Here is a 21660-nt window from a genome sequence, read left to right on the forward strand (position 1 = left end):
TTTACATAGAACCTTCAAGGGTTACCTGTAGGCCACAGGCAAAGAGCGACTCATCATAAACATGGATTCTTTCTGTGAATGCTGGTAAAGTACAAAGGCATTATCGTTATTGTTTCAATTTCACTCACACACTTAACGAGTATGGAGAGAAATTATTCAGACCTGCTGATGGGTATTATAAGAATATACAGTTGTCAGGAGTCTTGAGATTTCAAACTGTTAATACAGCATCACTTATTAATATGATTTTGTATTTAGGGCACTTTGCGTTCCTTTGAAAGCACCATCATAGTAACGGATGAACCTTAGACAAACAATCAAGTTCCTGCGTGTGGTTTTCCTTCAGAAAGCACTCATTCATGTGTTTGTTTTAGAAATCCATGTGGTTGGATTCCACTTCTTCATAACAAGGCTGCAATCATCGCTTATGACAACATAAACCTCTCGGACTCTCAGGTACTTATCGAGTTGCCTGTTAAGCTTGTTTACCTAGCAGAATGGCCTCTTGAACCGACATTTTGTTTGTAAACAGTCCACTGAAAAAAAGCAAGCACGTCCACCAGTTTTTACAGTCACTTTTCCTACCTGCATATATTCTTTCAAATATCACATTATGTTTTCGTTTTTAATACACAAGGTCTTTTATGTATTGATTGTTATTCATAATTACTGGGACAATAACAAGCCACAAAATCTCATCCAGCAGCTGATCACTCTTTTTAACCCACACCCACATTACAAAAGGAGTTGTTTTGATTCTGTAAGATGTGCTTGTGTGTAAAACTTGCTTGTGAGAGCTGCTAAAACACTTTTACTGCTTCTGTCAATCTCCAACAAGTTCAACCAGTTCTACCAGTTGTTGCTATGGCAGAATGCCTCACCTCTATATATCACCGTGGCACTCAGCGCCACGGGAAGGAAAACGGATCTAGTATTATCGGCATGGGAAGATGGCATGTTTCAAGATGGCATGCTCTACACAATCAGAAGACCAAAAAACAAGGCAAGATTCGATCCAAAAAAAAAACAAAAAAAAAAAAACCAATCGCTCAAAACATTTTATTACGATCAGCACGGATCACACAGAACTTCTTAGCACATTTAATGCTACACATCCAGTAGATTGACACCGGGATGTCTGCATGTATTTTGGTGGGGGGAGGGGTGTAGGGAGGGTTGTGTTTTAGATTCTTGTCAGCTGGTACCAAAGGCAGGAAGGCATAAAGTTCTCCATCTTGTCTGCAAAAAAGCCCAATGGTGCAAAAAGGGTGCTGAAGAACTGTGGGGGGAAAAAGCAAAAGAGAAAATAATCCAGTGAAAAACAAACTGCATTCAGTATGTAGGCATCTTATCTGGACAAACAACACAAGGTGTAAAAGTACAATTTCAGTTAGTTCAGTGACAGCTGGTATAATTCTCAGCTCTCCTCCTGACCCCATGTTTTTCCTTTTGAATAATTTTTGTTGTTTTAACATTTAAAAAGTCAAAAGGAGTGGCCTGTCAGTGGCTGTCATTGTATATGCTGCTGTTTTTGTGCTTCTAATGAACAAAGCACATTATCCTTGTGAAAAAGAAAGAAAGAAAGAAAAAAAAGGCAGAAGAATGAATTATAACCAAGTTGCTGATTCATTCCGTCCATTGACAGTCAGCAGAGAATGCATAAATACATAAATTATTAAATTTGCCCCTCTGACTACTACACTTTGAGTCATAGCTCAAGAGGAGCGCAGGCCAGACACAAACATTAGCGACGTTTTTCTCCAAACTCAAGCCAGCGCACAGCTCCAAGTCGGCATGTTAGCATGAAAGCGCGCATCTGAATAGCATTTGAAGGATTACAGCTCGACTGATCATAAACAAGCGCTTAATGTGTTTATGAAGAGATGCGTTTCACAGATGAACAGGTGTTTATGACTGAACATGGCAAGTTTCAACTGCAGTGCGAACAACAAGGGAGGAAAAGATTCTGATGCTCGGAGTCGGAGCTGGAGAAGCATCATCTATTTAAGCGCAGATCCAGGGAACAGATACGGCTAATGTAAATAAGTGCTGTACCATGACAAACGAGAATGATAAAAAGATACAGGCTGGCGAAGGTTGGTGTCCTCATAATGCTTAGTTTATTACTATGAAAAATTAGGGTACTATTCGACTTGAACAGCATGTTTACAATGGACATGTGTGTGCTCGATGGGGTGGACGTGGAACTGTACGTGCGTCATTGCGTGTATGTCATGAAGGACTTTGTGATTTGAACAATCTGTGTCAATGGCAAGCTCCTTTTTACCCTTTCCAAAACACAAGAGGCTTTAAGTGCACGCAAACCAAACCGAAATCCACATCATTCGTCAACAAAATTAGGGGAAACAAACACAAAATAATAATAATAACAACAATAATAGTAAAAGATGCGAGTGTCCAGTCACGCCATGTGAACTGGGTTAACGTTTGAATGGCGATCAGACCACAGCCATGGCTAATCTGGAGGAGATTTAGAAGGTCTGGCCTGAGAGCTCTGCTTTTTCTCACCTCTCTTCCTCTTGGCCCATTTCACTCACTTGTTTTAACTGAGGGTTACATTAAGCAGGCTCTGGTTTCTACTGTAAACTCTTAACATATGTGGAAACTTTCTTAAAACAAGAGCCTATAAAGCAAATATCCAGTGTTAGGCTTTATTTAATGAGTGTGGAACAGGCCAAGTGTAGATAAAGGCCCAATAAAAGATAGAGGCTAGGGTTCTAAGCTACTACTTGAATATCCTGACATACAAACTCATTTTACTTGTTGTATTTGTTAGCTTATTCAGATATTCAAATAAGGCACATGCAATATGAAATAGTAATAAAATTAACATTAAATTATTGTTAGATTTTACTGAGAAATACCACCATGATGTTTTGATTTGCATATTTTCCATCTATATTAGGCAGAATATTAATTTAGCAATAATAGTAGTAGTATTCTAACGGTTCTCGAGATGGATACCATATCCAGGTCAGACTGAAACGATTAAATTGCAATTATGGCTGCATGCAAAAAAAGAATGTTAAACTGTTAACTGAAAGGAAAAAAACAAAAAAAAAACAAAAAACTGTGGTCTGTTATAATGCTCATGGTAGTGCTACCTCAAGCAAGTGTATTCACATCAGTGCTGCTATAGAGACTTACAGCTTTGACAAAGACGCCCATGAGATCGGGGAACTGGTGTGTGAGCATAGCCAACATGGCAGTGAAGGAGCACAGGCCTGCTGTAAACAGGATGAAGAATGGCAGCTCCTTCTTAGGGTACACTGACACCTCATGAAAAGCTGAAACAAAAGAGGAAAACACAGATGACCACATTTCTGAGATATATATATATATATATATATATATATATATATATATATATATATATATATATATATATATATATATATATAATCTGAATGACATGGCTAACCTGAAATAAGAAGGCTATACTCACATGGCAGTAGTTCTCTGTCTGCTGTCTCTGTGCAGCCGGGGTATGGGTAGAACAGATGACCCTTCTCCAGTGGGTAGGGAATAATCCGGAATGCTGGGCAGTGGATATCAAAATGAGATGAAGCTGTCATTTTTCAGGTGTTTACCTCAAATCAAATCTGGGATTATGTGGGGTAGGGAATCATCACAGGTTTCTTATTCCTTCCAAATTGCAGAATAAATCATCCAAACTTACGTCACTTCTGCTTTCTGAGCAATTTTTTGCAAAATCCAAGACAAGAGACACAGTACATAACTATCTTGTTCTTATTTGTGTTTAAATTAATTAATTAACTAATTAAAAATAACACCACATGGGTCAACTGTACATGACTTTCAAATTTGCAAAGTTACATAAAAAAAAAAAATCAATCAGGTTTTTATGAGTTGCATTCAGGCATTCTCTCTCATCTGGAAACTGCGCCGTTGTAAAAATTGAAAGAGGTCACAAATTTAACCAATCGCAGCATGGGCTACACCAAAGTTCAGTTGGGAGATAAACTCAGGCCACTATTTTCAAGAAGACCAGTTCACTAGATCAAACGCAGATTCAGAAAATAGCTTTAATAGCCGGACTATCCAAACAGACAGAAGCATTCAAATATGCCTGTTCATGCTTAGCGCCATGGCTGTTTATTTATTTACATTAATTTGCATTGTTTTAATTCATATGTGGATTTAGTGTAACTTTGGTTTACCTATTATTGCTATGATGAGAGATCTATCAGAGAGTTCTTTGCCATGAGGTGCCATGTTGAACTTCCAGTGACCAGTATGAGAGAGTGTGAGAGCGATGACACCAAATTTAATACACCTGCTCCCCAATCACACCTGAGACCTTGTAACACTAAGAAGTCACATGACACTGGGGAGGGGAAATGGCTAATTGGGCCCAATTTGGACATTTTCCCTTAGGGGTGTACTCACTATTGTTGCCAGTGGTTTAGACATTAATGGCTGTGTGTTGAGTTATTTTGAGGGGGCAGCAAATCTGCACTGTTACACAAGCTGTACACTCACTACTTTACATTGTAACAAAGTGTCATTTCTTCAGTGTTGTCACATTAAAAGATATAATCAAATATTTACAAAAATGTGAGGGGTGTACTCACTTTTGTGAGATACTGTGTATATATGTATTAATAAAATTTATTTATTTATATTTATGCATTATGTTTATGGATGCCCAAAAAGCACTGAATTAAACTACAGTCCTGAATGAATAATATGTTCTGGTGTGTGTATTGGGTTCTTTTCAGTCTTATATATTTGGACAAACAGTCATGTAAAGTTTGAGTGTGAAGTTTATATTTGTGACACTCAGTTTGTGGCTTTTATTTTAAATAAATTTTAAAAACGGTACTGAAAGTTTGGCCCGTGCACACCCCGCCCCCCCAATCTGATTAATCTATCAATCCAAAAAAATAATCGGCCAACTAATTATGAAAATAATCGTTAGTTGCAGCCCTAATATATACATATATACTTACTGCCCTCCCAGGTGCAGTGGAGCAGGTTGAGCGCTCCCTCTGCTCGTTTCCAGTGCTGCAGGTGGAAGAACGCGTATGCCACTGCTTCACTGTCACCCCTCTTCAGAATGTGCTCTGGTGGCAGGATCAGGCTCTTCATCTCTAAAAGATACTACACACATGCGTTTTACATGAGATTCTAAGCAAAATACTGTGAATTTTGGTACTGTGTGTTTGAGCTCTGTGCATATACAAATATGTTCATGATCCATTGCATTTAGGCTTCAGTGGATAGCAGCTACATTATAGAATTCCTGTCTGGGGACACAGAATAGTTCCAGAGGACAGGAATCTCATTCAGTCTGCTTGCAATAACAGACATCCATCAAAATGCCTCCATCAGATGGCTAAATGACCCCTTTCATGGGCACACTGGAGTCATAAATGTGTCCATGTGCCACCAACAAACAGGCATACAGACAGACATACATCTGCCCTTCCTGACTACCCCTGGCATTAGACTGGCATCTGTCCTTGGTGGCATCCCCTGGCATGCACACGTGCACACACACACTGCTTTGAAGTGGGGATAGAATGTCCGTGCCTTTTATGTTGCTGGCTCTCTTAAAACAGTGTTTCTCAGCTAAGCCTCTGTCTGCCTCACACTGACCATCATTCTTTCAGTCTGCCAACAGGGACCAGACGAGTGCACTTATACTTCACACACACACACACACACACACACACACACACACACACACACACACACTCTTGTGGTTTCCTAATTGGCAGGCAATTGGGAAACCATTGAATAACCATGTGCATATACTGCCCTCCACAATTATTGGCACCAATCAAGAAAATGAGCTCAAACATACAAGTTTGTATTTACAAGTATTTACAACATACAAGTATTTGTATTTAAACATTCCCCCCCGCCCAAACACTAAACATATTTAAATGTTTCTATAAAAAAAATTAAATAAAAAAAAAAAAAAAACACTGGCTTTTTGGCAACCTTTCAATTTATATTATTTTGTGTGACACCCACCCTAGAAAGAATAGCAGTACGTTATTATATAAGCTCATGTGTGCATTTGGACTTCTCTTTCCCGTCCCGGCAGGGCAGCTGTGGCTCAGGTGTTAGAGCGGGTTGTCCACTAATCGCAGGGTTGGCGGTTCGATTCCCGGCTCACATGTCTCCACAGGCCAAAGTGTCCGTGGGCACCACTCTGAACCCCAAGTTGCTCCAGAAGGCAGGCTAGAGTCTTGTGAGTGTGCGTGAGAATGGGTGAATGAGACACAGAGTAAAGCACTTTGTAGAACTGCTAAGGTTAAAAGGTGCAATATAAGTGCAGTTAAGACTAAAATGGTCATTGCAAAACAATGAGTTCATGTTTCTTGAAACATTTCTTTGTTGATGTGGAAGTATGTTTGGCTCATCTCATTGAAAGCTGTGCTTGTGGTCAAGTCTGTACCCACTGGCAGAGGCAATCAGATTTCCAGCTGATAGGCCCTGGTACTTAGCAAAATTCATGATGCCAACACTCATCCCAAGAGCCCCTGAATCACTAGCCACAAAACAGCCTGAATCAGTGATCCACCACTATATTTAACAGTGGGGTGTCAGGTGCTTTTCCTTATGCAGTCCCTTTCTGTCACCAGACATGCTGATGGAGTGCACAAACAAAAAAATTTGATTTTGGTCTCATCTGACCCTGACCCATGACGCATAATTGCACTTGGTGAAGTTCATGCGCTGCATTTCTTGCAACGCTTGTTGGTGAATTTCCAACTTTTGCAGATGTGAAAATTTTGTTACAGCCCTAATTGTGCTTCGTAATATTTACATTCCAAAATGGATTAAATTCATTATTTTCCTCAAAATTCTACAAACAATACCAGATAATGACGACGTGAAAGAAGTTTGTTTGAAATCTTTGCAAATTTATTAAAAAAAAAAATTTAAAAAAAAAAGCACATGTACATATTCACAGGCTTTACTCAATACTTTGTTGAAGCACCTTTGGCACCAATTACAGCCTCAAGTCTGTACCTGATGGAGTCCAACCTGTTGGAGCTTGAGAGGTCCTGCAAAGAAGAATAGGAGAAACTGCCCAAAAAAAGGTGTGCCAAGCTTGTAGCATCATACTCAAAAAGACTTGAGGCTGTAATTGGTGCCAAAGGTGCTTCAAAGTATTGAGTAAAGCCTGTGAATATGTACATGTGCTTTTTTTTTGTTTTTTTATTTTTAATAAATTTGCAAAGATTTCAAACAAACTTCTTTCACGTCGTCATTATCAGGTATTGTTTGTAGAATTTTGAGGAAAATAATGTATTGAATCCATTTTGGAATAAGGCTGTAAAATAACAAAATGTGGAAAAAGTGAAGCGCTGTGAATACTTCCCAGATGCACTGTATAACTGCTTATGTATTTTTTTTTTTATATACCCATGACCTCATTTGTGCAATTCAACAACTATCTGTTGCTTTGGTGTTAACCAAGTTTTTAGTTGTTTCGGCAGGGGACACCCTTGACAGGGTACCAACCCATTGCAGGGCACAATCTCGCTCATACACTCGCACACACACACACACACACGCACGCACACATACAGACACACAGTACAATTTAGAGATGCCAATTAACCTACAATGCATGTCTTTGGACTGGGGGAGGAAACCGGAGTACCCAGAGGAAACCCGCAAAGCACTGTGAGAACATGCAAACTCTGCGCACAATAGGGCAGATGTAGGAATCGAACCCCTAACCCTGGAGGTTCGAAGCAAACATGCTAACCACTAAGCCACCGTGCCCCCGCAAATTTTTTTTTTTTACTATTATTTAAAAGGCCATTCCAATGAGAAATTATCTAGTTAGAACAAAGATATATAGTTTCTCCTATTGTATGAGTGGGAAAAATAAATCATTGTGTGCAATGTTATTTTATACAATTATTTTTGCTCATTTTTATGAAGGGTGCCAACAACACTGGAAGTGTAAAAGTGGGTAAGTTGCACAGGTACCAAAAAACCTCTCTGAAATAAGAACTTTTTGTACTAGAAAATGGTTTTCTGGTGCCAAAGATTCTACTATGTGCAATGTTTTTAGACACTTCACAGTATGTCTCCAGTGTCTCCTATGATGTAGGGCCATACAGGCACTATGGCAGTTGAATGTACAGGTGTGTGTGTGTTTGTGTGTGGCATTCATCTTAGACAGGTGCACTTTGTAGTCAGATCCATTGTGTTTGAGGCTACATGGTGTAGGTGTGGGTGTGTATGTATGTGATGGGGCCTGGACAAGTTAGAACCAGGTACTGAGAGAAATGATGCATGAGGGCTTAAGAGAGTTTTAACTTAATCTTAAAAGAGCAAAGTAAAAAAATAAAATAATAAACAAAGAAAACAAAAGGAAGACAATTTAATACAGTAAACAATGGTCAGGCCATTGCTGCTGTTGTTCAGCCAGCTGTTCTACCTGCATATCTGAGAACATAAAACTCCAACTGAATTCTTAATGTGCAACTGGGGGAGATTTGAGGGGGGTAAAAAAACAAAAAACAAAAAAAACAATGACTGTCTATAATAATGCAACAGCAGCACCTACTGGTCTGTTTAGTAAACTGGGTTATGGTACTTTAAAAAAGAGAGTTTTCTGAGCACCACTTTCTGCCTCTTCCAGTGTTTCCAATTGTAATTAATTTTAGTCAGTTTTTTCTTTTTTAAATACTTTCCCTTTTGCTAACTCTATGCAAATTGTATTTTACACCACGGACATTTGCTACACGTCGTACTATGTATGATGTGTGTGAGAGACAAAATTCGAATTTGATTTGAATTTGTATTTTTCTGCCTTCGAACAGATGAACATAATGAAAATTCAAATTGTGTTATGATCTAAATGATAAAACATTAAAAATGTTAATACTGGGGGCGTGGGGACAAAAATGCAACAAGATGCAAAAAGAAGAATTTTACTTTGAACTGTAATCAAATTGAACTCTAAGGCCCAAGGCCATACACACCTGTACTGAGAAACACCGCCAGCCCGAAAATTAAAACGGGTATTTATGTAAATATGGAAAAACTAATTACAAACAGCACACAGGAAAATATCAGTTTGTGTCGATAATAAAGGTGATGGAGTCTAACCTTTGGTACATGTGGGTTGAACTCTACAGCTCTGTGTATAGCCTCCACAGCATTCATCTCTGCAGTGCTAAGTCCTCGCCTAGAGGCTGTCTCCGGTGAGAATCTGAAGCACACACACATGCAGAAACTCAATTATTTCCTGCTAATCCAATTAATTACACTACCAGTTAAAGGTTAGACACACTAGGAACTAAATTATTTTTAGCAACTAGCTCAATTATATGACTTGTAATCCTTGTTTCCCCATGCAAGTACTTTTTACTTCAACTTTAATAGACTTCTCCTGGGTAAAGCTCTGAAGTGAAACTGGATGAGAAAATGCCAAGATGCACAACCTCATCAGGAATACTGTTAGACATTTTATAACAAGAATAATTACTTTAATGCAGTTTTTTTTTTAAATATAAACTAACATCAAAAGAAAAGCCTTCTATGAACACAGGTGTCTACACTTACTATAAAACAATAGAAATGGTTCTGTTAGGAGGTTTGTATTAAAGCTGAGAGAAATGTGTTTAACTGGAAATGTACATTACCCACTTACTTGTCTGACACTGCCCGTGCTTTAAGTAAGGCAGATGTGTAGCATATAGTGGCAGATTTTGGCAAGCTGATATCTTGAAAAACAGAGCAAAGAAACAAATGAGGCTTAGGAGCATGTGATGAGGATGGAAAATAAGTATGCTATCCTACTGCTAAACTAAATAACTAGATCATTGTTGTAAGATGCCAAATGACAATGCTTCTTCAGCTCACCATCATATTTTGCTAAAACTGCTTGGACATCAGCATAGGCCTGTAGCTCCAATAATGCTTCTAGAAGGTTCTCGTGTATATTTAACATTCCAAGTAAGGGATATTCTTTTATTAACTATGGAAGAGAAGGGAAAAAAAACAAAAAAAAAAAACAAATCACAACAAAGCCATTCAAACTAGTAGAATAAAAATGAATGAATATCAGCGTACTGCGTAATAAAATTATTCTTGTTTGAACAGTACAGTCAGAGTGATTGCAGTATTTTTCTAAATATTCAAACAAGAACAATTCATCACATCACAAAATACCTATCCTGTATGCAAATCTCCTCTGCAAACACTGCATGCAAAGTATACACATTGGTCTTACATCTCTCATCATCTTCACAGCTTCTTTTATACGTCCCAGTTTACGAGCACACATGGCCAGTCTGCGCTTGATGTACACCAGAAGATTTGTGTCTTTCCCCGCTGATGAATCAAAGGCAATTAGCATTATTATAAATACAATTATACCATGTGGGCTGAGTGTGCACAAGTGTGTGTATGTGGATTTCATGTACCGAACTTTAGCGCTTGTTTGAAGAGTCTCTCAGCTTCTATAATGGTAGTGGCTTCCTCTTCAGCAAGAAGCACATACGCTGCAGCACATCTGTACAAATGTAAGTGTGGATTTAAGGCTGAATACCGCAATTGTCCCCTCTAGAGCAGCGGTTCTTAACCTTTTTGCGAGTGTGACCCACTTTTAAGAACGACATCCGCCAGTGGCTTCTCTGTGAACCTCTGTGTATGATCGCTTAAAATAAAAGTTTTGCCGCAACCCCCCCATGTTAAGAACTGCTGCTGTAGAGAAAACATGACAGCTACCTTTAAATCAGAACAAAAAGCTTCCCATTGTTTGTTGTGTCCATTATAATCAAGCCAAATTATGGAGGAATATTTAAAAAATATATTTTTTTAAAAACTAAATAAACTTAAAAAAAAAAAAAGAGTAATAATAACTAAATCTAATATAATGAAATGATACAATTTAATTAAAAAAAATTTTTTTGAAACACTTTCACTAGAAACAGTGTAATATTACAACAATTAAAAATAAAAATTCCCCATTAGGGATTTAATATATAACAAAATAACAAATATAAACAATATACTTATACAAACATTGACCATTTCTATTGCAGTAATATCCAGAGCAATGCTGACATGTAAATACAGGCCGAGGTTAACCATAATTCATACAAACAGGTCAATATTACTTTCCAACATGGACTCACCCTCCACTTTAATAGGAACACCTGTACATTCATGCAGTTATCTTATCAGCCAATCATGTGACAGCAGCACAATGCATAAAAAACATGCAGATACAGGTCAAGAGCTTCAGGTAATGTTCACATCAAGCATCATAATGGGGGAAAAGTGTGGTCTCTGTGACTTTAACCGTGGCATGCTTGCCAGATGGGTTGGTTTGAGTTTTTCAGAAACTGCTGATCTCCTGGGATTTTCACACACAGCATTCTCTAGAGTTTACAAAGAATGGTGCCAAAAGCAAAAAAAACATCCTGTGAGCTGAGGGCATGCAGGTTGAAACACCTCATCGATGAGAGACACAGTGTTCTCTACTAATATTGGCACCCTTAAGAAATATGACCAAAGGAGGTTATGAAAAATTGTCTTTATTATTTAACGTTTTGATCTTTAGTTCAAAACCTTCACAGAAATACTCTACTTTCATGGAGATCAAACAAAACACACACAAAAAAAATTCTGTTAAATGTGTGCAACTATTACTGGCACCCCCATGAATTAATATGAGAAAAATATATTTGAAACCAAAATAGAGCTTTTTGGCAATAAACACAAGAGATGTAGCCATATGGAAAAGTATCTCATGCCCACGGTTAAATATGGTGGTGGCTCTAATGTTTTAGGGCTGTTTCTCTAACAGAGGACCTGGACATTTTGTTAGGACACATGGCATCATGGACTCTATCGAATATCAACAGATATTAAACGAAAACCTGACTGCCTCTGCCACAAAGCTTAAAATGGGCTGTGGTTGGATCTTCCAACAGACCAATGATCGAAAACATACATCAAATTCAACACTAAAGTGGTTTACTGACCACAAAATCAAGGTCCTCCGATCCCTTGCCATGTATTCTCCAACCTCATCAGGCATTATAGAACACTCAGAGCTGTTATCTTGGCAAAGGGAGGTAGCACAAAGTATTGACTAAAATGGTACCCAAAATTGTTACATACATTTAACAAAGATTTTTTTTTAATAAACCCATGTTGTGTTTGCAACTGTTTGATATCCATGAACTTTAGAATATTTTTTTAACAATATAGACAATTTTTCACAGCCTTCTTTGCTCATATTTACCAAGAGTGCCAATATTAGTGGATGGATGAATTCTCCACTGTATCAGTGGGGAATGACCAGAGTAGACTGAGCTGACAGGAAGTCTATAGTAACTCAAATAAGCACTCGTTACAACTGTGGTGAGCAGAAAATCATCTCAGCATGCACAACACATCAAACCTTGAGTTGGGTGGGCTACAACGGCAGAAGACCTCGGGTTCTAGTCCTGTCAGCCAAGAACAAGAATCTGAGGCTATAATGGGCACAGACTCACTGAAACTGGACAGCTGAAAACTGGAAAATGACCAGTTGATTCTGTGCCCATGATGGCCTCAGATTCTTTTTTTTGGCTGACAGGAGTGGAACAATGTGGTCTTCTACTGTTGAAGCCCATCCACTTCAAGATTTGATGTTTTGTGCATGCTGAGATGCTTTTCTGCTCACCAAAGAGTGATTATTTGTGTTACTTTATCCTTCCTGTCAGCTTGAACCATTCTGGCAATATTCCTCTGACCTCTCTTATCAACACCCACAGAACTGTCACTCATTCAGTGTTGTTGTTTTTTTTGTGCTTTTTCATCATTCTCTGTAAACTCTAGAGACTGTTGTGTGTGAAATTTCCAGGAGACCAGCAGTTTATGAAATACTCAAACCAACCCATCTGGCACCAAGAACCATGCCACAGTTAGTCACAGAAATCACATTTTTTCTTCATTCTGATGTTTGATGTGAACATTAACTGAAGCTCTTGACCTGTATCTGCATGATTCTGATGATCTGCACTGCTGCCACATGATTGGCCGATTAGAAATCTACCAAAATGCGCAGGTGTTCCTATTAAAGTGGACGGTGAGTGTATATGCTTATATGAGGAGCATTATTATGGCTGACTGACAGCTCAGTTGGAACAAAAAACATTTTAGTATACGAAACATCAGAGGGAAGCAGCTGAATAAAATTTCTATTCAATCATTTGAATAGTGTGCTACACAGAAGAATAATTATTGTGTAGACCTTTGTATCTGATTAGTTTTCCAATTGGAATCGCTGCATACTTTTATGAGAGTCACGACACACAGTGACCGACATGGACAGTGCTAAAAGGTCCTGTGGGGAAACAAAGCTCATTACAGATTTTAAACGATTCATGAAATGATTGAGAGGTTATATGGGCGATAAAATTGGCAACAAACTAATATCTAACAGCAGATACAGGACATGAATTCTCCACAGTGAAACTGGCTCAGCTTTTACCATTCACCAGACATCCAGATAGTGCTCTTGTTTTCTCAGAAAATGTAGCTACATGGTGAAGAGAAACCTATCTAACCTTTTCACATATACATAAATACAATTTTAGGGATGTAACGAACCACTCTGATCCGGTTGCAAAGCGATGGTGACGATTCAAGTCGGTTGAGATATTAAACGAATTGTGATGTGCGTTTTAAACAGCGGGGGTGGTGAAGCAGTATACTGTGATACAGTATACACCTCGCTTTACAGGCACGATAGCAGCGAGCAAGTTGTAGCGTTAGCAGCAAACTCATTCAAATCGGAGGAGTGACGGCATTTTGCCTTTCCGAAGACTAAAAATGAAAGCAGTGAAGTGGTAACAGACAAAACAAAAACTGTGTGCAGATACTACAAGATGTTAATATACACTAATAACACACACATGATGCGGCATATAAACCATCACCACAGCGAGAAGCTCCATTCACCTCCGTCTTCATGTAAAAAGCTATTAATAGGCCACACCACACCGACCGGCGGATTTGCAGACCTGCTCGCGGTAACGAGTGCGAGAGCCACAGAAATCACAAGGTGCATCGGTGTTTTCATGGAAAAAGAAAACAGCCACCTTTGTCCCTAGTGAAAGGGTTTTTTTCCATCAACAGGGGACACTGTGAATGTGCAAAGATCTCAACTTCTGCCGGAAAATGCGGATACGCTGATATTTCTTTTAAATTTTTTTAAAAATTAAACTTTTTTTTTAATCCAAGCTAGGAAACAGCACAGGCAAGGCGTTAGTTTGATTATATAAAGAGATTTCTTTTATTTGTAATATTTATTTATTTCATTTGTGATTTGTTTAAAAATTCCAATTTAGTTTTATTATTTGACACAAGATATAAAATATATTTCAATTTCACAAAGAAATATGCAGCATTTTGTCTGAGAAATAATAAAAGGACACTTTTTCCATTTAGAATTTGTCTTAAATCTCATTTTGCTAAAAATATATATATATATATATATATATATATATATATATATATATATATATATATATATATATATATATATATATATATATATATATATATATATATATATATATATCATGAAACCAGTATGGTGAATCGCATCGCATCGCGAATTGAGTGAATCGTTACATCCGTGATATATATATAAGTTATATAGATATAGAAGTTATAAATATTAGAAGTTAATTAAAGGAAACCTGTTAACCTGTTTTATGTCTGCTTGAATGGAAAGGTTTAAATTTTCTGTTATCAACCAGAGCATGTGAGCAGAGCAGCTGAACGTCGGGCTGAATTTTCTGCGGCCGGTTGGAGCGTACAATATGTGGCTATTTAACTAAGTGAATAGTAAACTAAAGGAAACTCTGGTTGATATCAAGATAAACATACTGACGATCGGACAATGTAGTTATATAAATACAAATATCTTGTCTGAACAAAAGAAAATGCTTTTTTACATGTCCTGTGAATGACTGCCTGCCGGTCTGTCTAAGTAGGCGCTCTGAATGTTGCCGTGGCGACGACCAACTGCCTTGGCAATCTAACTGCTCATTGCTTGTTGTGTTATTGTTGTAGATGGCAGAAGAAGTGGGTGTGTCATACATACTCAGCCAATCACCAAGCCCTTTGTGTTTGATGAATAAAAGCGACAGTTTTCATTTAAAGCATACTTTAGGTAGCAGGCAACATCACTTGTTTCATTGACTGTGATTAACTGAATGAAAGAATCATTTTTATAAATCAGCTATTTATTTGTGCTCAACATTCCCTGCATTATTATTTACGTATTCTTATACGGCACAACCTATATAACTATTTATATATTTATTTTAAACACTGTCCATATACTTATTTTAACAATGTCCAAAATATTGCTCCATATTGTAGGCACAAATGAAGTTTCCAAAATCAAATATAAAAACAACTTAAGATATATCAAATAATAGCTACATGATAATGTGTCTTTAACATAGACATGTGGATATTCTACTAGATTTGCTCTGAACCTAAACATATAATAATACAGAGACGGAACTAAGGAACCAAAAACAAGAAAGAGGAAGGAGGAGACAATTCATTACAAAATAAGAATACGAATTACTATTACTCACTCATGGTTGAGCTCAATAGCCTGGTAAGCAGCTCTGATACGAGCCTGAGGATTCCTCTCTCGCCAGGCCTTCTGCATCACTGTTTCACACACACACATTGACCTACTGCCATCCGCACAGACTGCATACGACTCAATAAGTAAATATGTTCTATAGCTTTACAGATTGAGGAAGACGAAACTAACCAGTATCCTCTGGTTTGAGTTGTTGTGTGTCAGAGGTAAAGAAGGTCTGATGGTCTTGTGCTGACAGATTCATGTCGTAGTAAGTCAGTGGTTCTTTACCTGTCACCCACGTGTACCTGAGGAAAGAGAGAGAGGAAGGAGGAAGGTAATGATGGGTGACAGCAATATTTATACACAACAAAAAGGCTGGATGCAAAACACAGGGAACTAATGACAGAGATAGAGAGCTCACCTGTTATACTCTGCACCTCGAAAAAGATTAAGGGGGTTCCTCCATACTTTACACTCTGCGAACAGACGCATGCCACCAATTAGCCATTTCAGTACAGGCTTACTAACAGAACAAAAGCACACGAGGTCAGTGCGTGTGTTAATTCAACAACCTATGACTGGTAATGTTCAAGTGTGTTTTTGTTACAAACTACACAAATTGTCCAAGAAAATACGTCTCGTTAAAAATGATCCTCCACGACAGTTCCCATTGCACACGACGTTTTTACTTGCTTGCCCCTAGGTGTGTAACTCAATACACATGCATCTTCAGTTATTCCTTTGGACATGAGATGATGTAACCTTCCCCACAGAAGTGCACTGATAGTGTAGGAGAAGAAAGGCACAGCTGTGTTCTTACAGATGTGCGTTTATGGCTACCTGAGACACTGGGCCGCTGCTCCACTTCCCCATTAGCTGAGGAGAAGAGACTTGCTGAGCTGTTGGTCTCCACACCGCCGAGGAGGGGACGCAAGTGACTGACAGACACCTGTTCGATGAAGGACGTGCCGTACTTTCTGAAGTACCACCACTCGAAAATCTGAGCCCGAGGATGCAGATTGATGACGAGGAAAAAGGGAGTGAGAGGTAATGGAACAAAGACAGACATTTCACATGTGATTTTCTATGTTTTTCCTCTTTTGGTCTGTAGGGCTGTTAAAAGCAGTCTTTCACCTGGGTTCTCTGGTTTCCTCCCAAAAAATAAGGCAGTACACTAAATTGTGCCTGGGTGGGTGTGTGTGTGTGTGTGTGTGTGTGTGTGTGTGTGTGTGTGTGTGAGTGATGGACTGGTGTGCCATCTACGGTGCCTCACAACCAGTGTACCACCCTGACCAGGATGAAGGAAGGAAGGGAGGGAGGGAGGGAGGAAGTGAGAGAGAGAGATTCTCAGAATTTTATTGCCAAAATTGTTTCCGTCAAGCTTCACAGGTGCTGACGTGACGCTCTGTCCAACAGCTAAGAGATCAGAAATATATATATCTTTGGGTATGAGGAATTTAGGGTGTTTTCAAACCTGGTACATTTCCTCCCTTGGTTTGGTTCGTCTGGACACATATGAACACGGCAATCAGAGCTCGGAGAGGTTCTCGTGGTGAGAAAGCAATCTGACCCAACAGAATGATGAGCCAAACTGTATAGCAATGCATGATGGGAACTGCGTTACCTTTGTTTTTTGTTTTTTTACACGTGTTTGCTAAAGGCTCACAAAATGAATCGTGGTTTAACTTGGACCAAAGACGAGGTAAAATGCCTCATCGACATTTGGTCTGACGAGCATATTTCTGAACAATTTTCAAAGTCAAGCATCTCAATGAGATGGGCTTTTAATTCTTCTATGGAACATATCGATTAGATCAATTATAATAACTACAGGTAAAAACGAAAGCCACAATAAGCTCACGGACCTACTGTCTATCCAACTTGATGGATGATCGCTATGAGAGAAACCCCAAAGCAGGTGCACTCTGACCAATAAGAGGACAGTTTACTCACATGTGACCTGCAGAAACACATTTTGGTACTCTTTGAAATGTTGCCTTGTGAAAGCGAACCGAGCCAAGGAGAAAATACAGCGTTGTGACAATTTAAGTCCGTGTTTCGGCACAAAGCAGAGATCTACAGTACTGAAAACGCCACCAATCATTCATTCATGTGCTTAATCCTGGTTAGGGTTGCGGTGGATCCGGAGCCTCTCCAGGGAACACGGGATGCGAGGCAGTAATACACTCTGGATGCAAACGCCAGTCCATCACAGGGCACCATGCATGCATGTGTGCGTGCGTGCGCGCGCGCGCGCGCACACACACACACACACACACACACACACACACACACTCCTAGGGGAAATTTTGCATAGCCAATCCACCTAGCAGCATGTTTTTAGGGGAAACCAGTGAAACCGGACAAAAGTGCAAAACTCCATATTTTTTTTTAATATAAAGAGAGAGAGAAACTTGAGGTAAAGACTCTCTGACTGCTAATAATGTCTTTCATCATGAATATGAATCTTACCAGTATAAGACCAGAGATGAGCGAGGAGGTTCCTGTGAGTGCAACATAAAACTTAGGGGTAAGAGTGTTCAAAAACATGGATGCTGCAAGAAAAGAAAGAAGAGGAGAAAAACAAAGGAAGAATAACGTGTTAGTTGAGTGTTAGCTCCAGATGCCAGAACACAGGGACATCACAGAGAATCCATACTGTCCTCATACATGCATTTTAATCAGTGTATACACAAGGCTTCAAGTCTCGGTTCCTCCAGCAACACAGTTAGCATTAACAAGCTACCATGAGCGACCAAAAATACATAAATAAATAAATAAATGAATGAATAAATAAATAAATATAAAGCCCCGACACTCTTCCCTGCAGTCTTTAATAAACCTGAACCTTTAAAGAAACCCCAAAGGAACCAAACTAAGCTGCTGTGCGCAAGAACACACAGCGATACCTGCTAGCTAGGCTGCATTAACATTAGCAGTCCGCGCGACTAGCATCAGCAGCAGCTTGTTGTTTTGAACATTACCGGCAGCGACGGACTCCTGGAGCTTCAGCGGACTCCGCAGCACATAAATCATAGTTAACACCATGGCGAACCAAACCGCACACACGTACGTCCACGAGCAGGACAGCCACGACTTCAGCTTCTCCGCAAAGCCATGGGCTTGAGGAGCACTGCTGTTCTCGTCCGCCATTTTTCACCGTATGACAATAAACATGAGAATGACGGGATACCGGAGAAGGCTGTAATATGGGCAAACCTCCATAGGACGGCGCCGGCGCCACGTTCCTCTTCCCACCCGTATTCGGACACATTTCCCCCCGCCTCCTCTGCACAAGGATTGTGTCGTTTAGTGTTACAGTAAACCTGTGCTTCCTTCACATGCGCCCTTGCGTGCAGGTTTTCCAGCGACTGAATGTTTGGTATTAAGTTGGCTAGCCGTATCTTCCTCTCATTGGCCGCTGTTTAAAACAGACTACATTTGCTATATAAGGCAGTAGCTGGGGTTAATCCATACTATAAGTAAACTGTATTTATAAACATACACAAAGCCTTATTTCTGACCAGTGGTCATCTAGTACACCATAATAATAAAAAATGATACGATTTACCCCATGCTGCAAAGGAGAAAACTCTTAGGAAACTTATTTGAGTTAAATCAAAAAATCGATCGTCGTTGTATAATCTAACATGGAGAACATATCGAACAGTTCTAATGATTCAGAAAAGATTTTATTTGGATCATCTCGCACTAAGTCACAAACAAGTAGCCACACTGTGGAAGGGCGGCTGAAACGACTTTTAGGTTGGTAACTCGTATTTCACAACTCCGCAAGCACATGAAGGAAGCACGATTGAATAGCTGACTGCTCAAGCTGTGAACTATCCAATCAGAGTGCTGCAGTAGGGCAGGGAGGCGGGATTAGCCGTAATACTGGTGGAAAGTAAATCCACAGACTGCACCCGTTTCCGAAGCGGTTCCAGCTGTTCGTCTGAAACAACGTATAGACAGTTGTTGTTTTTTTTTTGTTTGTTTTTTTTCAGTTAGTGTGTGGATTCATTTCGCCTCCGAGAGATGCGAAGCGCACATAAGAAGACATAAGATAGACATCCGTGCACATTTAGTTTCCAGTTTATCAGGTCCATCTTGTAGCTACACTCATTGTCCTTGATAAGGTGCAGAGGCACTTGGTAGGTGTGCAGTTGCTGACTGTAATCATGTGATCTTGTTCATTTGATTACAGTGCAGGAAATCACACCCCAATATGATTAAAGTTAATTATAGGTATTAATGAAGACTTTGCAGTTGTTAGCCTGTCGAGAGTCGTGTATTTCTCATTTGAACAGTTACACTGGGCACTGCACTGCTTGTTAGACTGGTCCCTTGAATGGACTGGGTTTAGTCCAAATTCAAACTCACTGGACACTTTATTAGGAACACCTGTACACCTACTCATTCATCCATCCATCCATCTTCTACCACTTACTCCTTTTCAGGGTCACGGGTATCTGGAGCCTACTCATTCATGCAATTATCTAATCAGCCAATCTTCTGGCAGTAGTGCAAAGCATAAAATCATGCAGATACACTCCAGCAGCTCCAGGTCATGTTCACATCAACCATCAGAATGGGTTGGAAAATGTGCGAGTTTGATTGGCATGTCTGTTGGGCTGGTTTGAGTGTTTCTATAACTGCTGATCTATAACTGGGATTTTCACACACAACAGTCTCTAGAGTTTACTCAGAATGGTGTAATAAAGAAAAAACATCCAGTGAGCGGCAGGTCTGAGGATGTATAAGATATGCCACAGTAACTCACATAATCACTCTATACAATTGTGGTGAGCAGAAAAGCACCTCAGAATGCACAACACGATGAACGTTGAGGTGGTTGAGCTACAACAGCAGAAGTTCATGCCAAATTCCACCTCTTGTCAGCCAAGAACAGAAAGCTGAGGCTGTAATGGGTACAGGCTCACCAAAACTAAACAGCTGAAGACTAGTACAAAAAAAAAAGAGAGAGAGAGACCACTGTACGATCATATTTGGGTGGTGCTCCTATTATCCCAGGAGTAATCATCATAAGATGGGACAATTGTGGCCATAAAGGGATTTGAGACCTGGTCAAACAATACTCGATCGGTATTAAGGGAACTAAAGTGTGCCAAGAAAACATTTCTCACATCATTACACCACCATCAGCCTAAACTTATGAGACAAGGCATTTTGAAACAACCAGATGCAGTCTTCTGCTGTTGTAGCCCGTCCACCTTAAGGTTTGGCATGCTGTGCATCCTGAGATGCTTTTCTACACACCACCTCTGTAAAGAGTAATTATTTGTGTTACTATGGACTTCCTGTCTGCTCGAACCAGTCTAGCTGTTCTCCGCTTACCTGTCTAATCAAGGAGTTTTCCCACATTATAAGGTCTGATGTGAACATTAACTGAACATCTTGATCTGCATCTGCATGATTTTATGCATTGCACTGCTGATATGTGATTGACTGATTGGAGTTATAATCATTCCATTAGAAATTAGAATTTCAATTAAATGAAAACTCTGAATGTGAATTTGAATCATACCATCTGAAGTTTTGAACTTAAATTGAATTTCATGTTTTGCAACAGCACAAACAAATCTGAGGATGAAATTCACTCAAGTTGTAGGATTAACACTTGAAATTCAAAACGTTTGTATACAACTCATTTCCAAAAAGCATTCGGCCTCTTTATTAATTCGTAAATTCTGTTAGAATTTATTAATCAAGTATCATTTTATTAAGTTCAACTTTCCAGTGTCATGAAACTGCAGCTCTTACAGAATGAAAGTGTTTTGTAAAAACTAGGCTACAACACTGGGGAGAGATTTTCTTTCCTAAATTTATTCACCCCCCGCCCCCATTGCATCCTTTGTAACAGTATTGTAATTCACTCCATTCGAAACAATGTGACTAACATCAGGGAGTTTACAAGCTGCTGATGACACGTGAATCCCCCAAAAATAAACAAACGAATCTTCCATTGCAAAAAAGAACACCATGATTTGTGATATTTAATCAATTCTAGA

At 39.2% G+C, this 21660-nt stretch overlaps 1 protein-coding gene across 1 annotated transcript; it reads right to left on the reverse strand.

Moving 5' to 3' along the window:
- Window positions 1-1044: 1044 nt before the first annotated feature.
- st7l (suppression of tumorigenicity 7 like) lies at window positions 1045-18875 on the reverse strand. Its single transcript, XM_053683509.1, has 15 exons — window positions 18616-18875; window positions 18104-18186; window positions 16472-16631; window positions 16053-16107; window positions 15821-15936; window positions 15636-15714; window positions 10449-10537; window positions 10256-10356; window positions 9886-10000; window positions 9674-9746; window positions 9130-9232; window positions 4995-5145; window positions 3467-3559; window positions 3169-3308; window positions 1045-1279 (listed from the first exon to the last, which is right to left on the reverse strand). The coding sequence occupies exons 1-15, from the start codon at window positions 18782-18784 to the stop codon at window positions 1184-1186; spliced, it is 1623 nt and encodes a 540-aa protein (XP_053539484.1). The 5' UTR covers window positions 18785-18875; the 3' UTR covers window positions 1045-1183.
- Between the last annotated feature and the right edge of the window lie 2785 nt (window positions 18876-21660).

This window comes from Ictalurus punctatus, chromosome 11, assembly GCF_001660625.3.
Source record: "Ictalurus punctatus breed USDA103 chromosome 11, Coco_2.0, whole genome shotgun sequence".
Classification (NCBI taxonomy): domain Eukaryota; kingdom Metazoa; phylum Chordata; class Actinopteri; order Siluriformes; family Ictaluridae; genus Ictalurus; species Ictalurus punctatus.

Coding starts and splice junctions, on each gene's coding strand:
- st7l (XM_053683509.1), bottom strand. CDS start 18,784: ATGGCGGACGAGAACAGCAGTGCTCCTCAAGCCCATGGCTTTGCGGAG. Junction 15,715..15,820: donor ACTCAAACCAGAGGATACTG/GTTAGTTTCGTC, acceptor TGTGTGAAACAG/TGATGCAGAAGGCCTGGCGA. Junction 3,560..4,994: donor CCACTGCACCTGGGAGGGCA/GTAAGTATATAT, acceptor TCCACTGCCCAG/CATTCCGGATTATTCCCTAC.